General features: G+C 40.2%; 1 protein-coding gene across 1 annotated transcript; it reads right to left on the bottom strand.

Moving 5' to 3' along the window:
* Positions 1-2,283: 2,283 nt before the first annotated feature.
* On the bottom strand, positions 2,284-27,566 carry LOC140357938 (SEC14-like protein 1). The gene is made up of 16 exons (XM_072442525.1): positions 27,550-27,566; positions 27,158-27,244; positions 21,145-21,294; positions 20,436-20,567; positions 19,857-19,985; positions 17,923-18,085; positions 12,596-12,705; positions 11,170-11,359; positions 8,547-8,635; positions 7,899-7,969; positions 7,647-7,818; positions 6,062-6,196; positions 5,839-5,973; positions 4,890-5,141; positions 3,858-4,036; positions 2,284-2,810 (listed from the first exon to the last, which is right to left on the bottom strand). Exons 2-16 carry the CDS (start codon positions 27,218-27,220, stop codon positions 2,705-2,707), a joined length of 2,076 nt encoding a protein of 691 aa, XP_072298626.1. The 5' UTR covers positions 27,221-27,244; positions 27,550-27,566; the 3' UTR covers positions 2,284-2,704.
* Between the last annotated feature and the right edge of the window lie 406 nt (positions 27,567-27,972).

The raw sequence follows: 27,972 nt of genomic DNA, 5'->3' as shown, positions 1-27,972 counted from the left end.
CCTTTCTAGGTTAAATAAGTACTATGTAATATTTGTCTTTGTCTTCTGTGTTTCCTGCCAAAGGACAACAGATGGAAATGAGCATCTTTGAGATTTTGGCAAATCGACACTTTAACTGTTTATTAATATGTACTGTCCCTATAATAATCATGTAGATCATTGTGGGGAAGCAAAAAGCAAAACGATCTTTAATCATAAACAGTTTTAGGTGCACTATCATGTATCTCTTCTGGAGGAAAACCCACCTGCTCGTCTCCATGGAGATCCTATTGCTTTGCTTGAAAGGTTTCAAAATGTTGTATCACAATTTGTATAAAAACAAGTTTCACCAGCACACTCTAGGCCAAGTTACAGATCAGATCAGTGGAGAAGTGACCTCACTCACAGTAAAGGTAGGTTCATGCTTGACGCATTCACGAGGTCCACAAGGTCCACAAGGGTCCACACGCCCCCCTTGTAACCCCAAGCAGCTCGCTCAGATTAGAAATACTGCCAACATCTCCCCCGCTCTCATTTCTCATTTCCGTGTGGAATTTACATGCAGGAAGTGTAATCCAAGTTTAACATGTTTTTCAAATATTTTTTTGCAATAAAAACATGAGTAATTGAAAAAAATAAATGAATCAAAGCCATACTGCAAAAACATTTCAGGCAATGAAATCTCCATGGAGACAAGCAGGTCCCATAGTGCACCTTTAAATAGGGAAACTAAAGATTGGTTTTAATAATGTTGACTCCAAAGTCCTTATAATCATCCCAAAACCGTAATCAATTGTAAAAAAAAAAAAAAACAAGGGGCACGAAGTCACGAATGCTGACGTGTGTGACCTGGATGCCTAATTAGCCGCAGGAAGGGGCGTGAAGGGGGTGTGGTCCTGCTCCAGAACTTAAGATAACAAACTTCTAAACAAAAAAGGCAACGTGTATTGGGATTAAAACATGTACTTTGTCATTAACAGTTAAAATTAGGCACACTTAATCTCCACATCACACTGAACATAAAAGCCAGTGGGGACATAAATCCATCTGGAACTGTGCGGTTGTGAAAATGTTGAATGAAGTAGTATAAAGTTTGTACTTTTTGTGGGGAAGGGGTGATGTAGGTGGGGGGGATTAGAGGTTTAGAGGGCTCATACCCCGCGGTCGCAAGGGGGCGAGTAGTGTTATGAAGTGATCCCACTTCTTGTTACCGGAGAAATATTTAAAACCCATTCAACTATATCAAAACTTCCATGTGAGTGTGCTTACTGGAATTACTACACAGAGGAGGAGATTAGACTGTGAGCGTGTGTGTGTATGTGTATGTGTATGTGTATGTGTATGTGTATGTGTATGTGTATGTGTATGTGTATGTGTATGTGTATGTGTATGTGTATGTGTATATATATATATATATATATATATATATATATATATATATATATAATATATATATATATATATGTATGTGTGTGTGTGTGTGTGTATATATATATATATGTGTGTGTGTGTGTGTGTGTGAGCGTGTGTGTGAGCGTGTGTGTGTGAGCGTGTGTGTGTGTGTGTGAGCGTGTGTGTGTGTGTGTGTGTGTTATGGGAGGTCATTAGAACAAGCCGTGATTCCGTAACTTGGCTCAGGACATATTCTAGTACTTCTGTGTTCTAATATTGTGCCTGATTGTTGCCAGATTGTTGATTCCATCAGCTTTGGGACAATACTCTGTGAGGATGAGGAGCAAATGAAACAAAGGGAAATATTTAACATGGGGAAATTCAATTAAGATGTGGCTGGAAGCATCAGATAAGTTTATGGAAATGAAAGTTTTATGGAAATCCGCTGTCTTTTTGGTCGTGGGCCACATTACAGAAGGCAGCGCAATATTGCTTTCAAATTAGCAACTTGTTGTTGTTGTGTTACTTTTAATTGTGGTAGGCAGCCAACTGAAAACTACTGTAGTTATATGTCTTCAAAGTATGTGTTTTATACTATAACGTTTAAAAAAAAATTAAATAAAAAGGAGAGAGAGAAAGAGCAAAACTAATTATGTGAGAGTTAGCGGGTTATTGTTTATTATTTTTTAGAAATATTTGACTGTAAGAAGTAGGATTAAAAACAATAAAAAGTAATTATTTTATTACACATTTGTAGTAGTTTAACCAGGTCGACAAATCTACAATCTGACATTTAAATAGCATTTTCTACTATAGAATTCTGACCTGAGATTTTAGAATGTAGAACCTAATCTATAATAGTGAAGAATTATATAAAATACTTTTAGAAAGTAGAAAAAGAAAAGGCATACATTATATTTATATTAAACTTTCAATATTTATTCCAAAAATATGTAAATGACAGTAAAGATTTGCAAAAAGCCATGGAGGCCTCATGTGACTCATAATCCTGCATCATCTGTAAGTAATTGTTATTATTTTTAAAAAGATACAATATAATTTAAAAAGTTTACTATAAAATGGCATCACAATAATGAAGGTTATATTGTGAGCAGCTAACATTTTCAGAAGACAACACTGACATCTAGTGGACAACATTGACTAGTGTAAATACAATTCCAGGCACTGATAAAACACATACAAAAATATCTAAGTCGTGTCTAATAAGGTCTTTTGCACCACAGGTTTTCCGGCCCCTCGGAGCGGAGAAAAGGCACAGCTTGATCCAGATGTTTCAAAGTCATTTTGGGCTCGGAGCTCTGCTGGGGGGATGTTACCTGGAGACGTTAGAACTGGCCTGTGATTGGCCCGAGAAGGTGGTCATATCGCTGAGCTGAGAGAAGCCGCTGTGACTCGAGGCCAGGCTGGTCATGGAGCCCCTGGAACCAGAGAGAAGGTCCAACGTGAGAAGAAAAGGAACAAATGACAAGAAGATGAAAGAGTCGGAAGAGAAAATACTATGGTGTTTAAAGTATGTCAGTTAAATGTTCAAATACCTCTAAATACTACATTACACTGGTATAATGGTTATTTATTTTGATACTTCACTGTGCCGTACGCATTGTTACACTACATAGCATAGCAGGAGTAGACAAAACAAGTATGTAAAACCATACACATATAATAAATAGAAATTCTGTGTATAGTATTACATTGAAAACACAACGTGTCACTTTCTAAGCATTTGTTTTTGGTTTTGTTTTACCTATTTATTTGTTTCGCGTTTAGCATTTTACTTTTAATCTTTAAAATAATTTTGAATAGACAAACGATGTGCTACTTTTTTATGTTTTATTCCTTTTCCACTGTCAAATCCCAAACAATGAAGATAAAAAAAGATTCCAACTTGATTGGCTTAAAAGTACTATTTACTTTCACAACAGCTGTTAATCCACCAAATAAAGTTTAAACTTAGAAAATAATTCACACTTTGTCATTATAAAGTGCACTACGTAACTTTTCTGGTGGTGAGTCGTAGAATGTTCCACAGTATTTAAACATAGCATGAACACACATTTATTCTCTTCAGTTAAGATAAGATAAGCCTTCATTTGTCCTACAATGGGGAAATTCCATGTTGCAACACAAAGTAGGCACAGAAGTGAATAATAACAGAATAACAGATAACTAAAAAAACACTCTTATAGAAAAAAACTCTTATACTATATAATAATAATAGTGGCACTCTTATTTACAGCTGTTATATGGACAAGTTAGATAAGATAAGTAAGATGTTTTTTATTGCCTAAAAGTAAATGCCTGTAGTAATAATACATGGTGAAGCCTTTCAGAATCACTTGCCATACTGTAAAATGCCATACTGTGGGACATTCCAGTTATAGCGCATAACCAATTACCTGAAAGGTTACATAATGCACCTTTAAAAATGACAAATACGTCATATTACGTGATGAAACCTAACTGACCTGAAGTCATGTGACGCCAGCACCTCGGTGTAGTACATGATTTTGCACTTGTGGGTGGAGACTTGGAGCGAGGCCAGAACGTCGTCCACTCGCGGCAGGGCGGAGGCTGTGCAGGCCGGGGGGCTGTGGAAGCGCCACTGCAGGATGTAGAAGCCGGGCCAGCGCGTGACGTGAGAGCCCTGGACAGAAGAGCAAACACAGCACACATGTAAAGAACACACATATGTACATAACAACAAGACTCACAGGACAGACTCAGTGCTATGAAGGATTGTAAAGGAGACACGTTATGCTTTTTCCATTGTCAGATTGTCAGTATTCAACTATAACGTATGCACATCTTTTTTTTTTTTAACACTTTGGTCATTGTAAAGTCGATATTGACCTAAAACGGCTTCGTAATAGAAACAAACAAAAAGACTTCCTGTAAAAGACTGCGGATCTGATAAGCCCCGCCTCTTCATAGTGACAGAAGCAGAAGATTGTCACTTACATGTTTTTATTGTTGAAGAATGGCCACAATACCTTAGTTTAAACCCAACAACATGTATGACCCGGAGTGTTGAGCATGAATGAATTAAGAATTAATTCATTAAGTGAATGAATTAAGTAAATACAGTGCAGTGGGCGGGGATAGGGGGTAGGTGAAAATAATGATCTTTTCAAACTTGTCCCAAAGAGCCCTGTATGTGACACTTTGGAATGACAGCTGATTGGCTGTTTAGGGACATCACCAGCTTCACTTTTGTGTCTGAAAAGCTGACATAAAACTGTGCTGGAGGACAAAAAAGGAAGAAAAAATGAATTTGCAAGAGCTCGGAATGAGTTAGAAAGGTTTAAATACCTAGATCCGCATTTCACTGCTTGAAACTGAGATACTGCAGCTTAAAGGATTAGTTTATTTTTTGTCAGTGATAAATAAACATTCATCCAGCTTTGTAGCTTTGCCTCATTATAAAGTTTTACCATTTCTTCCTTTTTTCTTCCCTCCAGCAGAGCACTTTCAGCCCCCTCATTTATCCTGTAAATTACCTGCACACTCTCCCCTTCTCTGCAGACGAGGGCCTTCTCCACCATGCTGTAGTCCTTCCCCAACACCCAGCTCTTGTCTATGAGCGGAGCATTCACGGCGCCCAAGGAGGCGATGCCGTGGGCCCCCAGAGTGTCCCTCCTCTGGGGTTGAGGGGCCCGTCTGGAGTGGTAGAGGTGGAAGAGGACATCGCCTTTGGACACGTCGAAATCCCACGTAATGACGGACGAGGATTCAGAGATCTCGATCAGCATCTGGAGAGAAGAGGAATAAAGCAACATGTAGCAGTGCTTTAGCTTTATAAGAAGGACCATTATGGGCACAAGCTCAAATTACATTAAATAACATTAAACATTAAATAGAAAAGCAGGAAAAAAGGGTTATCTTATCAATTTAGTTTTTTGTCAAAGTTTAATTGACAAAAAGATAAAGATGAACTAATCAGAGACAAATAAATTATTAGTTTATTTTTTGTCAATGATTGTTTAATAAATTGCAAAGATTTATAAATGGAAGAAATGTTTACATTTATTAATGATGGATTCATTTACTTGATTTATTTACTTTAATATTCATTTATAAATTAATTACATTCATTTATAAATGCTTTGACTATATGCCTACTATATATATATATAAGTATTTAAGTATCAAGCTTTATATTTAAGGCTATATTTAATCCGACACAATTAGTAACACAGAACAAATATTCTTTATTTTATTATTTTGGCATTTTTATACTGTGAATATTTTGTAAATAATTCAAAATCTGCTTCAAAATGTATGTAAAAGTACAGAGGAATGGACTGAATATTTACACCAATAATAGATTACGAGGTATGGCAAAAAAAACGACAACAACGGCATTGAAAAGACTTGCTGCTAACTGCTGCTAAAAAAACTGCAATATACTCTTTCTCCAGCAGGGGGCACTCCACCACTGCGCTGTACCTCATAAGGCGCTCCTTTGAAGATGGAAGCACTTTTGTAAATGGAATCAGTCAAAAGTCGGTACTCCTCGCCCTCCAGCTCCTCCAGCGTCCGGTACAAAGACTTAGGCACCGTCCCACCCTCGGGAATGTCACACTGCAACCACAAAATAAGGATTAAAAAATAGTTATAGCCAAAAACACATCAAATTACCATGTAGAAAAAAAATGTTGAGCAGTTTTACCAGCGAGTCTCCTCCTAAAAAGTCGGGGATGTACTGCTTGTCGATGTAGTCCACTAACCCTCCTGCTCCTTGGTAGTCGTTTGCAGCGTACACAAGAAACTTTGTGCGCGTATTCTCATCAATCAGTGGACTTACCTAACAAAAGACATTACATTTTGGATTATTCTTTAATATTTCAGACATCCTACCTCTAGACAGATTCACCCGAACATTGTCTATGGCTTAAAATGAAACAAAAGTGGTTAATTTTGTGTAGAATTGTCAGATCATACGACTCTCTTTAAAACGTGCACTACAGCCATGTTTCGACTGGCCCCCGTCCCCCCAGACCGATTCGCCTCGGAGCAGCTGACGTCACCCAACATAACTAAGAAAATCTAAATTGTAAATGAATTATGCTTTTTATTCATGAGACTGAAGGGAACGATTCACACAAGGACATTGAGTAATTGCACGTTGGTGGCGATGTGCGACGTGGCTACACTTCTCTGCGCCTCGACACTGCAAGTCTCTCAGTGTAATGCATTAAGTTTGGAAAATGTCAGATGTATTATGCACTGGACATAAATATTATAATAATACAGTCTTAACGCGAGTGCTGCGTGTCGATAAACACGAAACAGCTGATGCTAACGTGTGCTAGCTCTAGCGACTCAACATATGAATGCACAGCCATTTATCACACAATCAAGTCAGTGTTTTGTGAGAAACTATAATTTTCTGTTTATATCTGCTTTTTGCCATCTTTCTTCCCCAGAGTCTGCGTTCTGTCTTGTCCAATCATCTCGCTCTGGTTTGTAGCTCCTCCTTAAACTCGCATTACGCTCGACTGCTCCACCAGGTCCGTCAGGGGAAAACGTTTAACTACGAGGACGGTCAGCGCGGAAATGAGTGGGATTTCCTAAGCAGCTAGCTCAGATTCCAATAAATACTACCCACGTCTCCTCCGCTGCCCTGCGTGCGTCTCAAATCTGTGCGTAATTTACATGAGGGAAGTGTAATCCACAGATTTAGCAAAAGCGTTCCAGGAGCCAAAGCGAGCCGGACCAGTTTGGATGCTAGACTTTGCAGGGATCGTTGAGATGGGCCAGAACAGTTCACTTAAGACGGTGGAGAACCAACCCGCCTCAAAGTGAACCGGTGGAAACATGCCTTTGTAACCTTTCTGCTCGTCTCCATAGTGATAGATGCGCTTAATGCCGTACTGTGGAACATTCAAATCACACCTCCGCAGACACAAGCAGGTAGCAGACCCAACACTAGAAGCGTTACGCAGTGAACCTTTCAGAAAACAATACAAGGCGTTTCATATTTATTGCACAGAGTTTTAATTTAAAATAAGTGCTTCTTCTTTTATTGCATTTAATATCCACGGTTCACTCAAATTAGTTTTTAAATTGATTGTCTCTGAGCGCTTATCTCCTCTGCCGTTTATTGCCGTATTCATCAAAAGTTCCCCCTTAGAGTTAACTTTTATATTGTTTGTCTATTGCTTTTTAGTGACATTATCATTTAAAGTTATGGCTTGTCTCGGAGCTTTCGGGAGTAAACGCTAATTAAACAGTAACGACAAGAAAAGTCTCACCAGAGTCCACAGAACGGGGAAAACTCTGGGCGCGCGCACAATTAGAAGCTTTCCCAGCGTCTCGGGGTAGTTGGCCTCCACGACCTCGATGATCCGGAGCAGCGCTTTGATGCCAGGCCGCCACAGATGGCGCATGTTCAGGCCTTCCAGATCCACCAGGCACGTCCAGCAACTGCACAGAGCAGAATTGGACCCGTGTTATTTGCGGTAGAAATTGTAATGTAAAAGTCAAAATCGCCTGGACAAACTCGCCTGACGGGCCGACCGAAAACTCGGGTGTTCTCCTCGCAGCGCCTCAGTCCTTCCTCGTTGAGTGACAGCACCTGTATTTGGAACATTAAAGCAGAACTAAGTCACATTTTCACCTTACGTCTTTGTAAGTCACTGTGATGGTTAAATATGGATTTTCGGGGCGTTTGAAGTGTCCGCCGTCGCCCCCTGCTGTCTCTGGGCAAGAAACTAGCCTTGAAAGCAGAAGAAACCCTAGCTCTTTTATTTTTTTTTTTTTTTTGATTTGGCAATGAGAAATGCATTTGTATGTGATTATACGGTCTTATTATAATAAAGAAAGACAAGAAAAAAATCTATTTTCTGACCCCGGGATTGGGATGTTTCAAGCTGGATCAAGATTGAGATTCAGTCCGTTCTAATTGTCAATGAAGAGGTCTTTTTACTGAAGTGGAGTACGTCAGTAAAAGTACATATAGTTTGAAGCAAATTCAGACTTTAGAAAGAATCTGAATATTCTGTTGAATTAGAATAATAGTGTTAAAGATCACACATTATGCTAGCGTGCCCACGATATGCTAATGACAACATGCAGTTGTAGAGAACGCAATGTTTTCATACAGTTTAGATAATAACTTCATGAATAATCAGTGGCTAGTGGACGTCCTTTACCTGTTTGAGTAACATTTCCTCTCCCGAAGCTCGCACAAGTCCTTTAGTGTCCATTAGCCCCAAGCGCAAGATGTACAGGGGACGGCCATCTTGAAAATCACAAAGTCATACACAGCATACATTAAAAAGTACATATATTTAGTTATGACAGAATATAATGAAATAGAATATAACATAATACCATGTCACACTATTATAATGAGATACTAAACGCTGAGGAAACAGTGGCTGCCATCAATACCTTTGGGCTTGTCCCACTGTTCAGAAATATTAGACTGATATAATTAAAGCTAAAATGATTGGCCACTTCAGGGTGTACCCCGCCTAAGGCCCAAAGTCACTGGGATAGGCTCCAGTCACCCGTGACCCCGAAAGGGAACAAGCGGTAGAAAATGGATGGATGGATGGATGGATGATGTATCTGGGACATAAAACACAAGCCCACCACAGCAGCAGAACCACCAGCCTCCGCACATTCTCTTCTTTATCACTACCAGTGTCTATGCTCCAGGGCGGTACAGCTTTCCACACAGACCTCTCACTCTCCACGCTAAACCAGGCGCTCTCAGAGTGAGCGCTGTGGCGTGAGAGCAGAGCGCAGCGGGAAATTGTGTTTCTAATGAAGGCCAATAAGGTTAATGAAATAATCGCTGTAAATCATTTCAGTAGAATGTTGTTTCAGACAGAAAACAGTGGTAAATATGCATGTTGGCGGTTACAGCTGTGCCATTTCTCCTCAGAAGTTTGCAATATACACAGGCAAACGTGGAGCAGAAAGTCACATCAGTGGAGATGAAGCATTTGACACCCTTTATTTCATATAAAACGGCGCAGGATTCACAGAGAAACACCCTGCTACACGATATTCTTAATCCCAGGGCAAGTCTTGATAAATAATACGTGCGTCCTGGGCGGAAAATTGCTATCGATCAGCGGCAATGCACGCAATCTTAAAGACGTGTCAATATTGGCCGTGTAATATGAACAAAAGGAGGCAATAACCGGTTTCTCTCAACTGTGATTGTCTTAAAAGCTGAGTGAGCAGAGGAGACAGAAGACGGCAGCAAAGAAGAGCAGACACTTGGAAGATAATTAGATCAGTCCTTTTTTTAGGCTATGAAGGCTCCAATTGTGTTTGGAGTTGATAGATTTTCAGGAGCCAGACTGCTAGATTAAAAATAATAGACAAAGATCGATTCATTCTGCACATTCAATTATTTACCACTAACACAGGGTTTAAAATCGATTTTAAATGAACTGGTTTAGTTTAACAATCACGCAACAGCTACAAAATAAATGCTTTAAAATAGGTACCATATTTTCCGGACTGTAAGTTGCACCTTTTTTCATAGTTGGGCCGGGGTGCGACTTATACTCATTTTTTCATAGTTGGGCCGGGGTGCGACTTATTTTTACACTGACAACCACAAGAGGGCGCTCTAGGCTCTAAGCGACGCAGAAGAAGAATCTGCACTTCCTCTACCTCTGGAGTTTGTGGAGTTGTTTAGAAGTGACACAGAGGAAGAAGAATTCAATGGATTGAGTGATTTGGGGTAAAACTGATGCTTTGGTAAACTTGTTAGCATGTTCTTTATGCTATAGTTATCTGAATAACTGTTAATATGTTACGTTAACATACCAGACACTTACCACAGTTCTGTCTGTGCCTCATGTAGCTGAAGGTGTTAGCGTTAGCATATGTACACCTATTCACCATGTTCTCTCATCTGTTATTATTTTAAACTGCATTTCAAGATGAAATGTTTGTTCTTGGTCTTGGCTTTTATCAAATACATTTCCCCAAAAATGCGACTTCAGTGAGTCTTTTCTATTATGTATTTTTTTGGCTGGTGCGATTTATAATCCAGTAAATACGGTAAACAAAATACTGTTTTTATTTAATTTTATTACTTTATTTTTCCCCTCCATTCCTTATTAGGAAATGAGAGGTTTTGTCTATAGGAGTTTTTGTTTATAAGAGTTTTGTTTATAAGAGTACTTCTATTAAGAATATTAAGTTGTTTTTTTTTAAACTTCCTATAAGCTATCTGTCCTATTCCTCTGTATCTACCTGCGTTGCAACAATGAAATTTCCCCATGTGTGGACGATAAAGGAATATCTTATCTTAAAGGCGGTATGGACGATTTTTCGGCGATTTGAGAACGTAGGTGGAAGTGCACATGCCACTCCCCTGTGCGGACTGATCCAACACACACGTGCGTTTGTTTATTAGCGCAACGGAGCGCATCACATCTCTCGTCTCCCGTAGATTTCTGTCCACTTCTGTGTCAGCTCAAACTGTCTTTCTCCGTCTTCATTTTTGCCCCGTACACTGAGGGAACTATATTATGATAGATCCATGCGCTTAGACACGCAGAAACGTGGGGACGAGCCTGACGCGGCTGCAGGTGAGCGGTAGGTGCGTTTTATGATTGATACGTGGCAGGACAAATGATTTATCCACGCCACGAGGAAATATGATAAAAAATTTGCTGAAAAAAAACGTCCATTCCACCTTTAAACCTCAAAGACAGTATTTAAAATGAAATCCAATGTAAAACCGGTTAGAAAAAGTACCACTCGTGTCAGGTCTCAGCACCAAAGTGTAGGAGCTGGCAGTACCTTTGTCGTGGTGGTGCCAGCCTCCTGAGTAGTAATCGTGGAGGGTCTGCGGGCGCTCCCAGGTGTCCAGCAGGAAGTCCACCTTGTGCTGCTTCCTCCAGGTGAGCGACTGGCACAGGAACTCTCGCGCCTTGTCCAGGTTGAAGTCTCGGGCCCGGAGGAAGCGGAGCACGTGCTGGTCTTTGGGGATCTGTGAGGAAGGACCAGTCACTCACTGTACAGACATATCCAGGCCTGAAGGATGTTACCGTGTACTTAACGATACTTACAGCTGCTTGTATATATACTATATAATACTTACAGGTATCCAATCAGAACGTAACAGAGGGAATTTTAATCTAACTTGTTCTAAACTGTCACAATCCAAGCGATTCATGTTTGCTACCAATAAAATATTTATTAGAGGCAGCAAAACAATATGACAAATGGATGTGAGATGTTACTCATTTACAAGAATAAATTAATTAATATTTGTTAAGAGTTTGTATAAGGGCCAACACATTTTATAATTTAAACCTGAATAAAGACGAGATCTTGCTTAATTATCCCCAAAGGAAATTTGTGCGGCAGAGAAACCATTAGAATAAATAATATTCAACATGTTGTCTTTTATAGAATTTTAAATTGTATAAAAAATAAATAAAGTGTATGATGTATAAATAAAACATTAACATCAGAATAATATAAAAAGATGTAAACTTTTTTTCTTGCTTGGATTGAATTTAATTGTTAATTGTTACTTCACTCGCCCTTTGACCCCTATAGTCATAGCAATGTGCAAGTTTAATAAAAATAAAAAACACCCGTAATAACAAAATGAAGACACAAAAATAATAAGAATAAACAAGTCTTGACTCAATAATCCTTAAAGCTCGTCACTGTGTAAAGCGGAAAAGCTTTTGAAATCATCTTTTGTTATTTTCCAACAGGAGAAAACGGCCATGGCGCGATAAACAACAAAAGCGTTGCATTTGATTAGTTCTGCAAACAGGCAGCCAACGGATTATATTACTACTGTTGTGTTCCATAATCACGAGTTTCAAAAAAAGTATATCTGTTATTATTTATTTCTGGAATTTTGGCTATAATGACATTTTGAATAGATAAATAGTAAATTAAATTAGTTCTGTCTGAGCGGCCCACAACTCATTCTGAGCCACTTGTAACCCACTTTCACGTGTTCGACCAGACCAACCATTGTGGAATACATCATTAATTCATATAATACATAAATAAAATACAAATTCCTATTATGGACTATTCTTAATTCCACGTACTAAGGCAAAATCGACCTATCCATGCCTTTTCACGTAAATCCCTGAATGCCAACAGTCAGGTGAGGTGTGTTGGAATAATACATAAAATCTGAAGAATTCAATGGTATGTAATCGAACTGAGGCGAGCAGTAGATGTGAAATGTACTGACCTTTCCCTTGTGGCTGTCCTGGAGCCACTGACGCAGGCGGATGAGACAGCTCTCCTGCAGAGGTGTCAAATCGCCTAGGTAACGCCTGATGTAGTCGGCATCCAGCTTGTCTGCGAGTCATACATAAATGTACATAATCAAGAGTGAGGACACAGCACAGGCTTTGAAATGAGATGCATGCGATAGATACCTGTTCAAATATATATGTATTCAAGTACATACTAGTATCAATACCACCAAAGTCCACCATCTGATTTAGTCTTGGTTTTGTCTCTGTTAAACTCTGTTCATGACTTAATGTTTTAATCAAGTTTTTATTTTGACATATTTGTTATGGTGGCAAAAAGTATATTCAAATATTGCAATAGTAATGTGATTGCAGAACTTACCAGCCAGATCACATTCCGAATACACCTCGTTAATCCATTTACTTTTTTTGTAATTGGCACTTTGACCTTCAAGGCACTAAAAACACTCACTCATTCACGCTCACTCGCTCACTTTCACTCATCACTCACTCACTTTCACTCATCACTCACTCGCTCACTTTCACTCATCACTCACTCGCTCACTTTCACTCATCACTCACTCACTTTCACTCATCACTCACTCACTTTCACTCATCACTCACTCACTCACTTTCACTCATCACTCACTCACTTTCACTCATCACTCACTCGCTCACTTTCACTCATCACTCACTCGCTCACTTTCACTCATCACTCACTCACTTTCACTCATCACTCACTCACTTTCACTCATCACTCACTCACTTTCACTCATCACTCACTCACTCACTTTCACTCATCACTCACTCACTTTCACTCATCACTCACTCACTTTCACTCATCACTCACTCGCTCACTTTCACTCATCACTCACTCGCTCACTTTCACTCATCACTCACTCATCACTGACTCGCTCACTTTCACTCATCACTCTCTCGCTCACTTTCACTCATCACTCACTTTCACTCATCACTCACTCACTCACTTTCACTCATCACTCACTCACTCACTTTCACTCATCACTCACTCACTTTCACTCATCACTCACTCACTCACTTTCACTCATCACTCACTCACTTTCACTCATCACTCACTCACTTTCACTCATCACTCACTCGCTCACTTTCACTCATCACTCACTCGCTCACTTTCACTCATCACTCACTCATCACTGACTCGCTCACTTTCACTCATCACTCACTCGCTCACTTTCACTCATCACTCACTTTCACTCATCACTCACTCACTCACTTTCACTCATCACTCACTCACTCACTTTCACTCATCACTCACTCACTCACTCACTTTCACTCACTCACTCACTCACTTTCACTCATCACCACTCACTCATCACTCACTCATCACTCACTCACTCACTCACTTTCACTCATCACTCACTCGCTCACTTTCACTCATCACTCACTCGCTCACTTTCACTCATCACTCACTCACTCACTTACACTCATCACTCACTCATTCACGCTCACTCGCTCTCTTACACTCATCACTCACTCGCTCACTCACTTTCACTCATCACTCACTCGCTCTCTTACACTCATCACTCACTCGCTCACTCACTTTCACTCATCACTCACTCACTTTCACTCATCACTCACTCACTTTCACTCATCACTCACTCGCTCACTTTCACTCATCACTCACTCGCTCACTCACTTTCACTCACTCACTTTCACTCATCACTCACTCATCACTCACTCATCACTCACTCATCACTCACTCATCACTCACTCACTCACTCACTTTCACTCATCACTCACTCGCTCACTTTCACTCATCACTCACTCGCTCACTTTCACTCATCACTCACTCGCTCACTTTCACTCATCACTCACTCACTCACTTACACTCATCACTCACTCATTCACGCTCACTCGCTCTCTTACACTCATCACTCACTCGCTCACTCACTTTCACTCATCACTCACTCGCTCTCTTACACTCATCACTCACTCGCTCACTCACTTTCACTCATCACTCACTCACTTTCACTCATCACTCACTCACTTTCACTCATCACTCACTCGCTCACTTTCACTCATCACTCACTCACTTTCACTCATCACTCACTCGCTCACTTACACTCATCACTCAATCATTCACGCTCACTCGCTCTCTTACACTCACTCACTCGCTCACTTTCACTCACTTTCACTCATCACTCACTCGCTCACTTTCACTCATCACTCACTCGCTCACTTTCACTCATCACTCACTCGCTCACTTACACTCATCACTCACTCGCTCACTCACTTTCACTCATCACTCACTCACTTTCACTCATCACTCACTCACTTTCACTCATCACTCACTCGCTCACTTTCACTCATCACTCACTCGCTCACTTTCACTCATCACTCACTCGCTCACTTTCACTCATCACTCACTCGCTCACTTTCACTCATCACTCACTCGCTCACTTACACTCATCACTCAATCATTCACGCTCACTCGCTCTCTTACACTCATCACTCACTCGCTCACTTTCACTCATCACTCACTCGCTCACTTACACTCATCACTCAATCATTCACGATCACTCGCTCTCTTACACTCATCACTCACTCACTCACTTTCACTCATCACTCACTCATTCACACTCACTCACTCACTTTCACTCACTCACTCACTTTCACTCACTCACTCACTTTCACTCATCACTCACTCATTCACGCTCACTCACTCACTCACTTTCACTCATCACTCACTGACTCGCTCACTTACACTCATCACTCACTCATTCACGCTCACTCGCTCTCTTACACTCATCACTCACTCGCTCACTTACACTCATCACTCACTCGCTCACTTACACTCATCACTCACTCGCTCACTTACACTCATCACTCACTCATTCACGCTCACTCGCTCACTTACCCTCGCCCGGCGCTCACTCGCCCGGCGCTCACTCACTCGCCCACGCACTCGTTCACACTCTCCCACGCACTCGTTCACACTCGCCCACGCACTCGTTCACACTCGCCCACGCACTCGTTCACACTCGTTCACACTCGCCCACGCACTCGTTCACACTCGCCCACGCACTCGTTCACACTCGCCCACGCACTCGTTCACACTCGTTCACACTCGTTCACACTCGTTCACACTCGCCCACACTCGCCCACACTCGTTCACACTCGTCCACACTCGCCCACGCACTCGTTCACACACGCCCACGCACTCGTTCACACACGCCCACGCACTCGTTCACACACGCCCACGCACTCGTTCACACACGCCCACGCACTCGTTCACACACGCCCACGCACTCGTTCACACTCGCCCACGCACTCGTTCACACTCGCCCACGCACTCGTTCACACTCGTTCACACTCGCCCACGCACTCGTTCACACTCGTTCACACTCGTCCACGCACTCGTTCACACTCGTTCACACTCGTCCACGCACTCGTTCACACTCGTTCACACTCGCCCACACTTGTTCACACTCGCCCACACTTGTTCACACTCGTTCACACTCGTTCACACTCGTTCACACTCGTTCACACTCAGACAGTGGGGCCGAGGCGGGTAAAATGTCTTGCCCAAGGACACAATTCTGAATACATTTGATATGTTTTAAAATCAATCCGCATTCACACGTGTTAAACTCAGATGATCCTTGTGATGTTATGGATGTCATGAAATTATTGCAATTATCGCATTATCTGCAGATAATGATCAAGAAGCATATCATTTTAATTTTCAAAATGTGCTTTATACGGCAGAGCAATCTAATAAGACACTGAACTATGACATTTTTACAGTCATGTGAATTAAAGTTGCACTGTTTAAGTTTTCTGTCCATCACCTGCTAGTCTCCATGGAGATGTTTTTGCCTTGCCTTCGCAGTATGATTTACAATCTTCTCCATGTAGCAATGATTTCATAATAGATGGACATAGTCTAATGCAAACCATGCAGGCAAAGCAATAACATCTCCGTGGAGACAAGCGGGGGGCCGAGGCTAATGAAAGGGTGCACCTGTGAATGAGTAATGAAGTGCATTTATATTTATTGCCATCTTTATTGCTGAATATAGACCCTTCCAGTGTTTGTACACAAAAGGCTGCGTTCCATTAGCCCGGGACAATGTGTTAGCACTAATGCATTTTCAACAGGACAGGTAGCATTACAAACTATGAGAAATTAGGGCTGTTTTGATGACTGAAACCACTGGACCACACCAGACTAACACCAGAGCAGGGTCAGAAAACATGACCATGTGTGGCACCGTTAGATTGTTAGCGTAGATTGTTGGTGTAGATTGTTAGCGTAGATTGTTAGCGTAGATTGTTAGCGTAGATTGTTAGCGTTAGTGCCAACATTCAGCATTCATGCTAACAAACCTGCAATAAAAATGTTTTAATCTAATATTATTCTCTACAATAATGCACCAAAAACATAGCGGGCCACAACAATTTGACAAGAACATTTTAGTTTTGTTTGACAAAGTGCCACAAGTCAGAAGTGAACATCATGAGTCTTACAACTCACTGAGAAATGTAATGAACATAAGCAACAATCATTTGTCTGCACTGTCTACAAATGACAAAATTGCAGTTTTTTTATTTGGTGCCTCATTATGCCCCTATTAATATTATTAAATTAATGCGATGGAATGTTTATATCAGTAGCAGGCTGTGTGTGCAGCCGTTCTAAACAGATCACTCCTGTAAGGGTCATCAAGAAAGGACAGGGTTGTTTATAAATGTAGGTTAAAAAGTAGGGGAAATGTCTCCATGGTAAGGCTTCGGGGTAAGGCTTCGGGGTAAGGCTTCGGGGTAAGGCTTCGGGGTAAGGCTTCGGGGTAAGGCTTCGGGGTAAGGCTTCGGGGTAAGGCTTCGGGGTAAGGCTTCGGGGTAAGGCTTCGGGTTAAGGCTTCGGGTTAAGGCTTCGGGTTAAGGCTTCGGGTTAAGGCTTCGGGTTAAGGCTTCGGGTTAAGGCTTCGGGTTAAGGCTTCGGGTTAAGGCTTCGGGGTAATGACTTGCTTGCCTGTGCCCGATCTCGTCATCTCTGGGACGCTAAGCAGGACAGGGCCTGGTCAGTACTTGGACGGTAGACCGCTGGAACACCAGGTGCCACAGTGGGGCGCTAGAGGAAATGTCATTGTGTCCTTAGGCAAGACACTTTACCCACAATGCTTGTTAAAGCGCTTTGAGGGCCTTGAAGGTGGAAAAGTGCTATATAAATACACTGTAATAATATTAATCTTGAGTAATGTCATCTAATGGAAATATTGACATCTCTACCTCATGTTAGCCTTAATGTGCTAATAAGTCATGCAGTTTGTTAACTGACCATCAGGGGAGCCAGCGAGCTCGGCGGGGCTGGACAGGGCTCTGGGGGCGGTGACTGGGACGGCTGTGGTGGTGGAGGAGAGGGGAGGGGGGGTCCAGCGCGGTATAAAGGTGATGCCCTCCTGCTCCATCTCTGTGAGGTAGTACTCGATGATCTCTTTTCCCTGAACAGAAGGACAGGAAACAGGCTTAATTGGACTTCACAGGTGGTAACGACCTGATGGAGACTGCAAGATGGAAGGAGAAATAAAGAGCAGCTGATTTCTAACTAGGAATGTCACATTATCGAATTTAAGTGTTGCATGAGAAGAGATTGTGAGAATTTGTCACACAATGACCACATACTGTAAAATCTACTCTCATAAAGCGATAACATAATGGAGGACCTAAGAGGTCAGAAATGTTTTAATACAACTTTTTATTGAAATTTGATTTGAAATTTACCAAATCAAGTAAAAGCATTTGTCAATTCATGTTGTAAACATCTTCTAAAAACACTTTAGTTATGTATTAAATCATTCTTTAATTAAAGCTTTACTCCATTTTAAGTGGCACTTGCGATGGCTTATATTAACTAGCCTACTTACATCTCAGACATGTTAGTGCCATATGTATCATCTCTGACTCTGAGGACCTCAGGGACCGGCCTCCTGCTGGTGCCAGAGTCAGGACTAAACATGGACTGGCCTCCTGCTGGTGCCAGAGTCAGGACTAAACATGGACCGGCCTCCTGCTGGTGCCAGAGTCAGGACTAAACATGGACTGGCCTCCTGCTGGTGCCAGAGTCAGGACTAAACATGGACCGGCCTCCTGCTGGTGCCAGAGTCAGGACTAAACATGGATGGGCCTCCTGCTGGTGCCAGAGTCAGGACTAAACATGGGCCGGCCTCCAGCTGGTGCCAGAGTCAGTACTAAACATGGACCGGCCTCCTGCTGGTGCCCAGAGTCAGGACTAAACATGGACCGGCCTCCTGCTGGTGCCAGAGTCAGGACTAAACATGGACCGGCCTCCAGCTGGTGCCAGAGTCAGGACTAAACATGGACCGGCCTCCTGCTGGTGCCAGAGTCAGGACTAAACATGGACCGGCCTCCTGCTGGTGCCAGAGTCAGGACTAAACATGGGCCGGCCTCCAGCTGGTGCCAGAGTCAGGACTAAACATGGACCGGCCTCCTGCTGGTGCCAGAGTCAGGACTAAACATGGACCGACCTCCTGCTGGTGTCAGAGTCAGGACTAAACATGGACCGGCCTCCTGCTGGTGCCAGAGTCAGGACTAAACATGGACCGGCCTCCTGCTGGTGCCCAGAGTCAGGACTAAACATGGGCCGGCCTCCTGCTGGTGCCAGAGTCAGGACTAAACATGGACCGGCCTCCTGCTGGTGCCAGAGTCAGGACTAAACATGGAGCAGCCTCCTGCTGGTGCCAGAGTCAGGACTAAACATGGACCGGCCTCCTGCTGGTGCCAGAGTCAAGACTAAACATGGACTAGCCTCCTGCTGGTGCCGAGTCTGGTGCCCAGAGTCAGGACTAAACATGGACCAGCCTCCTGCTGGTGCCAGATTTGGTGTGATTTTAATGCATTTGTTCCTGTTGTGTGAAGCACTTTGATTTGCCCTATAACAAATAAACTTGCCTATTTACCCCTCCAAGTCGTCCTCCTTTCTTAAGCAGTCCTTGTAAAATTGTATTGTGTGTTTTATTGTATTACTCTATTTTGCCAATAAACTTGTCACGAGTCATTTCAGAGTCATGTTTTTAGATAACATATTATGAAAGGGCGTCTGCAGTTTATTTTGCCACAACACGCCTGTTTTCCCGTGTTTTACCAGTGAATTACTCTGGTTGCGTGTACAAAGCTGGCGGAGTCGACGGTCGGGCCGAGTACTATTAAAATGCAAACCGGGTGCTCCCATGGTACATTCTGACAAATACACACCTTCTTGATGTTATTGCCGTATTGTTTCCCGATAACCTTCTCTGCAGTGCTCTCGAAGCCAAAGAACGACTTGATGTCCATGGTGGCGCTCTGCTCGTAGCACGTCCAGTTTTCATTTTCAGGGTGAACCTAGAAAAGAAAAGAAAAGAAAAGAGAGTCTGAAAGTTGAAATTCACATGGAAACAAAACCGCTCCTGGAATTTGTTGCAATGAATTTAAAATATCTATTTGAACGGTCACAATTGGCGATACACAAAGCAGTTATTTCACTCATAATGTCATCCGCAGAGAACTAAATACCTCTCTGTCTTATTAAAGCTTGTAGTTCTGACCTCTATGAACATGTTCTGAGATACATGGGATTCTTGTTTTAATTTAGCAGTTGATATTTCGCTCTTCTTTCAAGTGTTTATGCTCCCGGACGCTTGATTTCGAAGCATACAATTCACACAAATCGCGATGTTTGGTACGATACGGCGCGTTGTAGGAAGTAAAGCCTTTTTCCTGCTGGTGTTTTGGATTCCACAGGACTCTGGAAAGTCATTCAAGTGCAAAACAATGGAAGATTGTGTGACTCACCGAGTATCTGCAGTGCTCCCGGACCAGGACTCTGCTGGAGAAGGTCTCATTGTGGATCCTGATGTCTAAAGTTCTCTCCCTGCGGTTTAGAGTGTTTTTCTGGATGAAGTACAAGTAATCCAAACCGGTAATCTAAAACAATAAATATGTAAATACATTTAAAAAAAACAGAACGCAGCATTTTCAACATTGAAAAGTACAAAGTGGCAAGAAACAAAACAGATTCAAACATTATAATTTTGCTGTTCTGTTTTATCCTGATTCTAATATTTCCCAAATTGATTGTTTAGCACATGTTTTGTCATCATTCATTCATTTTAAGTTTGTATTGATATGTTATTTTGACAAACTGATTAAGAAAAAATGGCTACAAATAATAGTAAGTAGTAATAAAAAAAAATAGTAATAATAAAAGTGCAATCAAATCAATCAAACTGGCCAGAAGAAAAATACAAATAATTAAAAGGCCTTTTATATGCATTCAACCTCATTTTTAGTAATATTTCCATCAGCTTTGAAAAAGGAATTGTCAAGAACTAAATCTAGCGTACTCTCTGTTCATCGATAATCAGCATTATTCAGGTTCAAATATAATCTTAAGAACTAAAAAATAATTACTGTGACAATTTAAGAAGCTAAATATTGTCTTTTTATTTAAATCACAAATATACAGTGCAGCGGTTTATTTTGGGTTCCCAGTTCTCGTTACCCTTTTTATGAGCCTGGGAATTTCGATATCGATGGTGCAGCGTCTCTCAGTCACCAGCACGGACCCGTCCTCGCTTTGGCTCTCGCTCAGAACCTGACAGTCCACGAGCACTGGGATCAGGGGGCATTTGGGGAACCTCCGCACATAAGCCTGGAAAAGACAGAACAGAAGAATTTAAAGTAGATATGAGATCTTTGGTTGAGTCACGTCTCCATGGAGATATCTAAGATTTAAGTCTTTTTGTGGAACTTTCCAGATAAAATAACCTCACTTTCATGGAGAAAAGAAGGTTTCAAACGCTCCAACAGAAAATTCACACAGCGCACCTTTAATTGAATATAGGATTTTGCATTTTAAAATGTAGCTACATTTTATTTTTCCATTGAAAAACAAAAGAAAACTAATTTTAAAGTCAAATTGTCAACAAATATATCTGGGTGAAAAATGTCACATAAATTCTTAAATAATCGAATATTTGCATATTTATAGTTATTTATTTAGATATATTATGGGCATTTGGAAATTACAATTACATTTTATAAACTAAAGATGACCGACTGTGACTTGAGCAGAAATGTATGCATGTTTTATTGATTATGAAAAAGCTTTTGACAAAGTGAACCACGCCTATGTCGATCGTATGCATTCACTATACTGGTGAGGTAAATTAAAAATACCAATTGTAAATCTATATTGGCCTCAGAGAGCAGTGATCCAACTTGAGAGCAGTGATCCAACTTGAAAGAGGCACTTCAGATCAAACAAGGAGTCTGGCAGGGATGTGTTTGGTCCTTGTGCATTTTTAAGCTGTGCTCTCAAATTATATTTCGTCAGATACAAGACGACAACCGGCGTTATGCAGATGACATTGTGCCGTAAGCAGAACATGAGAACGACCCCCATGCTACAATAATGATGAAGTATTGAAGAAGTGTGTATTATTGATGGAAAATTGCTATAAAAATACACTACAGTACTACTACAAATACTACAACTACCTGGCTATTACATATTCTGAAAAACTTTGATGGGATGTAATGGCATTATTTATTTCTACAAATCTTACACGTTAACGTAGCAAACTGAAAAATAAAATAAATGAAGTTTGAAAAATGTTACGTACGCATTATGTTAAAACTCTTTATACACAATATGACATTGCATAAATACCATCATTCTCCATGTGATTTCTTTTATCTCTTCCATTATGTAACTGCCTTTATAAACTGCTCCGTGCTCATCATATTGCCCCCGTCACCACTGAACAGGCTGTTAGGACATCCACAAAAGTAGACTTTGAACTGTCTCTCAGTCACATATTCTCTCTGAGGTGTGGGACCAGTTAAAATGTAGTTCAGGCAGAACAGATGGCTGGAGATGAGACAATCCGCCTTCAAACATCCCTCTTTGGCGATCAACAACAACTGTTAGAGCAGAGATTCACATGAAAAGCCCTGAGAGCGAATTCTACCACTGCTTTTCGGATGGACTGTCAAAAATATCCCAAGAGTCTGTCTGTCCTTTAAGATGCTGAAGAACATGTAATGTAATATGTTGATTACAGTATATTATCTGCAATGCTAATGAATACTGTACAGCACAACCCATGGTAGCACTGGCCTCATATGACAACGTTTTACACATACGTTTATCTCAGCTGAAGCGATGGCACATAAAATGCAAATTAATTCATAGCTACGGTAACTGATTTACAACACAATCTGTTGACAAGTTAATTAGATTGATAAAAAACAGATAAATTAATGCAATATTTTTTTCCCCCGTTCTAGCTGTGCACAGCTGAGTTGCTGTGGAAGACAAATATGCATCCCTCTCCAGAACCATCTTTAAAAATAACACTTATGTAAAAAGAACAAAGTGTGATACTGTGAAATGGGACAGGTGCACTCAGCATGAACATCTGGACTGGTTTGTCTGCCTGTACCGGAGAAATGTGGCTGTTTCAGGGACAACCGGATGTGAATTATGAATAAAATGATATTTGAAATGTTATTTCAGGCAGAAAGTCCTTATTTGTTTTAACTATCAACAAGGGTTTTCAAAAGTAAAGTATAAAAAATGAGATATTAATTAATATTTAAAACCTCCATGGTTGTTATATTAAAACAGTCACAGGACAATATTTGACCTTTGAACAGTTTTAGAATGATCTGGAGCTTTATCAGGAGCAGTAGAAGACCACATGGTAATATAAACAAAGTATTACAATTTTGTGTTGAAAATATCACAAGAGCATTTCTACTATTATTGTTGTATCGATATAGAGTATAATATTTAGAGTCAAAATTAAGTTTAAAATTTTAGTACTGCAACAACAATAACTTTTAGAAATAAATATTGTATTTTCTTTCAAGGATGTTTCAAGGAAATTGTAATAAGAGTAATAGGCTCATTTTTGAGTGTGTAAATCCCCCATTTGGAACTCTACTCCACTTTTCTTGTCTGATCGGTCTTATTAGAGATTAGCCGAAATATATCAAGGCCCATATTTGCACGTCTTGGCTTATAAGCCTTAAATTTCTAACTTTGCCAGCAAGTAATTCTCCTGATTTTTGTGAGTTCACAAACTCTTGAGAATCCTTTTTGTTCGGCTCTCACTGATTCGTTCACACCAGTGGTATAAAGAGCCAATCACATGGCAATTAGGACCTACAGGTGGGACTGGAGCCAATCACAGAGCAGTATTGTGGCTTGGGCCAAACAAACTTTGCGGCACCAACGGCCGCACTTTGGCCTATTTTAGGAGAAATACAGACTATTTTGTTTTTCACAAACGTGCACACAATGGAGCTTTGTACATTAGTGGGTGAGAAAGAGGACTGTGCTTCTCTGAACACTGGATTGAACACAATGTAGATTTTTCCGCTTCTTCCGCTGTTTTGACTCTTGGACCAATCAGCGTGACGTATTTTTTAAACATCTTTTGGCGAGAGCCTTCCCAGAATGATTAATGTGAAGAACTCAATTCCGAGTGAGACACACAAATTAATCTTTCGTGAGCTCCAGCACAAGCTGATATTTAGTTTGGGCCTAAAGAACACGAAGCAGCGCTATGACACTGCACAAAACTGGACTACACTTCTTATAGGTTTGTGGTAAAACTGAGCTGTATAAATAATCAGCCCTATTTATTAGCCCAAAAATATCAACAAAGCTTATGACCATCCACGTCTCGATTTGATCCCAAAGGCACACGTATATGGTCAGTTGCAAAGATCTATCCTGCCTCGTCCTGAACACAATCTACTGAACATTCTAACCTACATCGATGAACCTGTGACTGTGGTAAGGTTAAAGTGTGGGAACAGAAGGTCAAGTTTGATGCTGTACAGACCGACTTTAACCTGTGCAGCTGAAAGAGCAAACGTAAGTGGCTTAATATGTAACTAAAGTTGGTCAAGACTGTTTCCGTTTAATCAACAAAACAATGGAAAAGCACTTTGTTCTTGATAGTTTCATTCAGTAATTCCTTGACTTTCAAAGAGGAGTTTAAGGGGACAGATTACTTTTATTTACTTTTAAACTTGTTACATTGGCCTTTGTTCATCCTTGGTTCACTCAAACTTGTATTTTGATTGATTCCTGTCTGTTTGAGTGATCCTGTAATGTCTTGTGTTCCCCTATCCCCTATCCCCGCCCACATCCCAGTACTTAGTTGCGATTATTTGAAAATTAGGAGTCCGAATGACTAGGGATTTCACAGTATCAAATTTAAGTGTTATGATTATTGTGAGAAAAATCAGACTGTGACCAAACAACAGTGAAAACTTTTTTTGATTTTTGATCCATCTATTTTTCTTTAATTCCTGTGGTCTAAAACTTTAAAATTCCTCAAGTTTGTGACCGGCTTTACGAAATGTTACTTCCTGAAAGACAAAATAAAGTTAAATGTGACAAAAACAGCCATTTGGTCATTTTTTTTGGGCTATACATTGAACTAAAATTATATTGTGACTTGAATAATCACAATTGTCGAATAACCTAATATTCTTGTCATCCCTACGAGTGACACATGCAGAGTTTTAAAATGCCGGGTAGCAACTTTTCAAAAATGTATTTATTGATTTATTAATCTTTATTTAACCAGCTAAGAACCCATAGAGCTCAAACCCTATTTCTGTATTTCTAAAAATACAGCAACAAAAACATACATAAAACAAACTGATTAACTGCCTAATATGTAAATGTGTATGTATATATTTTTTCCTTAATTCTTTATATAGGTTAGTTTGTGTTGTGTATTTTTTGTTGCCGTGTGTTTTAAAACAGTAAATAGAAGAAAAAAAAGAGAGAAAAAAAAAAAAGGAAGGAAAACTGCTTAAATGGTGCTATAAAGTCAATAGACCGTTCCTATTATTAAGCCGTTTTAGATCAATGAACAGAATGTAAATAATTCAATACTAAGTGCTTGAAAAAACATACTATCACTGTCACTTTTAACTAATTCGCACAGTAATTAATGTAAAAACTAGCAATTGTTGTAGCGTCCAGAGCAAACCTCTGAGCCAGAAAAAGATGACCACTATTGCAAAATCCCTTGTACCAGATGCCCTGACACTATTTCTGTTCTATTGAGAGTAATTTGATAATATTTTTGGCGTATGGTTTGACAGTACTATACATAAAAAGGTTGAAAATTGCTGCTGTAAGTGTTGCAACAGTAGAGGTTGAAATGCAATGTTGTCTAAGCGTGGAAAAAGTCCATGAAGTTTTTTTTTTTTTTTTTTGCTTATCACTGTGTTATGTCAGCAGCACTTCAACAGCTGTGCACGACAACACTGGCCCAGAAAAGCACTCCAGAGGTCAAGTTTGTAATGTGCTGTCGGTATATGTCTGAACAGCAAGATCCTGAGAGACTAGGACAATAAAATGTAATGTTTAAATGAAATAAAATGTTTGTATCTAAATGTTTGTGGTGTGTTTGGATAAATAGACTATGGTTGCATAGAGACTCTTATGAAAATGAGTAAACAAATGCATTTGAAGTTCCGGAAAAGAGGCAACCGGAGTTAAAAGCGGAACACAATATGAATTCAATGGAGAGATTAACTAGAAAATATTGATTATTTTGGCAAACAAACGGCTCAGATACATGCGAGTTATATCAGAGCCTGGTTTCAACATGTTTACTATTGTATTTTACATTATCTATTTGAAGATTATGACAGGGTTTTGCCTTGCCCAACTGTCTCATTTAGAGGTTTTACTGAAATGTTGACCACACAATGGTTTTGTTTGTTTTTTTCATTTTATTTACAGATTTATATACCATACCACAAATGTTACATTTTTATGATTCACTATTCCTAAATTATTAGATCTATTTTCATTTGAGATTTGAGATTTAGAACCCTTTATTAGCTTATTTCTTTATTTTTGTAGCCAATCTCCTATCAATTTTCTCTTCTCTATCCAGATATAAATACAGGAACATTCAATCCAAGCGCAACAATTGTAACCATCTATAACAAGGCGATTACAAGGTTAACGGAGACATATTATACTATTTAGTACAAAAAATGTAACATACAAGGATCACAATTCTACATTGTGTTTATTGTAAACCACATTATTGATGTAAAAAGGTTTAACAATAGATACAGGTCCATTAACTTTCTGTTAAAAACTGTTCATTGTGAAAGAACATTTTCATATTTGCTTATTTTTATTGTTGAAAAATGAATACATGGCCAAGACTGAATTTTAAGAATAATTGCAAGTAAATACAGGGCTGTGGGGCAGAGACTTTCTGACCACTCAAGCCTTAAATGCACACACAACACAGGATTACTCAAACACGCATGAATCGATCAAAATACAACTCTGAGCAAACTAAAGCTGAGCAAACACTTTTGAAACAAGGTTAAAAGCTCATTAAAATCGATTTTGTAAAATATGTCCCCCTTATATCCAAGCACAGCCCATTGTTAACACAGCAAGTGGATGACAACATTAAGTCAGAAGAAAAGTGCTGCAGTGTTGACTTACTTACCTCCATAATCAGCTCAAAAGGGTGCTTGTAAACCCTCACAGGGGACTGATATTCCTGCACCATGTTTTCTTATTGAAAAGGAACAATCTGTAAAATAAAGAATAGGTCATTTTACTTTGCAGTTTTCTCACCCATCTGCCCTTAAAATGTCACGTATGATCAATACTTTTACCAAGTTCAGGTGATAGAAACAATTGATTAATTAATGGCTGCTAAAATATCCTTGTAACTTTGATGAGAACAACAAAGACTTTATTCTTTAGACTTTATTATTTCATCTTTATACTTTAGCAGCCATAACCATCGGCTCCAGGGTTTGAAACGCCACGGAAAGAGCGTAGCCCCGGGCGTGGGACGTAATCGACGTCAAGGGGGGGAAAAAGTTTACTTACGTTAGTTATGAAGAATCAGAGATGTGTAATAAAGCCTCCAAACGTCACAAAGTATCCATAAGTCCCTGTTGACGTAAAGTCCAACGCGAAAGCTGACGGGGAAAGCGCTAAAAGTGTAGCAGTAGCAGTAGCGCAGGAGCGCGTCAGCTGCGTCCGGGTTTAGCCCCGCCCAACCAACGGGATAAACAGGAAATGGCTGTCACGCCGAGTGCGGCCAGTTTCTCTTAACGTGTCTCCTCAAAACTTGCTTCTTTAACTTGTCGATTCCTCACTGGTATATTTTTACTCTTGACGTTATCCAAATACAAGTGCAGTGTATAGAAACATGTTTTTTACATTGACATAGGCTACTGTTGCTGAGAAGAGTCAAAGTTTTGAGGTCGCAAGTTTTGATATATGTGAATTGGACGCGGTCCGGAGGAA

The sequence above is a fragment of the Eucyclogobius newberryi genome, unplaced genomic scaffold (genome assembly GCF_026437365.1).
Source record: "Eucyclogobius newberryi isolate DKJ021-1_F unplaced genomic scaffold, fEucNew1.0.hap1 SCAF_13, whole genome shotgun sequence".
In the NCBI taxonomy this organism is placed as follows: Eukaryota; Metazoa; Chordata; class Actinopteri; order Gobiiformes; family Gobiidae; genus Eucyclogobius; species Eucyclogobius newberryi.
The sequence above is the reverse complement of the archived record's forward strand: the minus strand, read 5'-3'. Positions and strand labels throughout refer to the sequence as shown.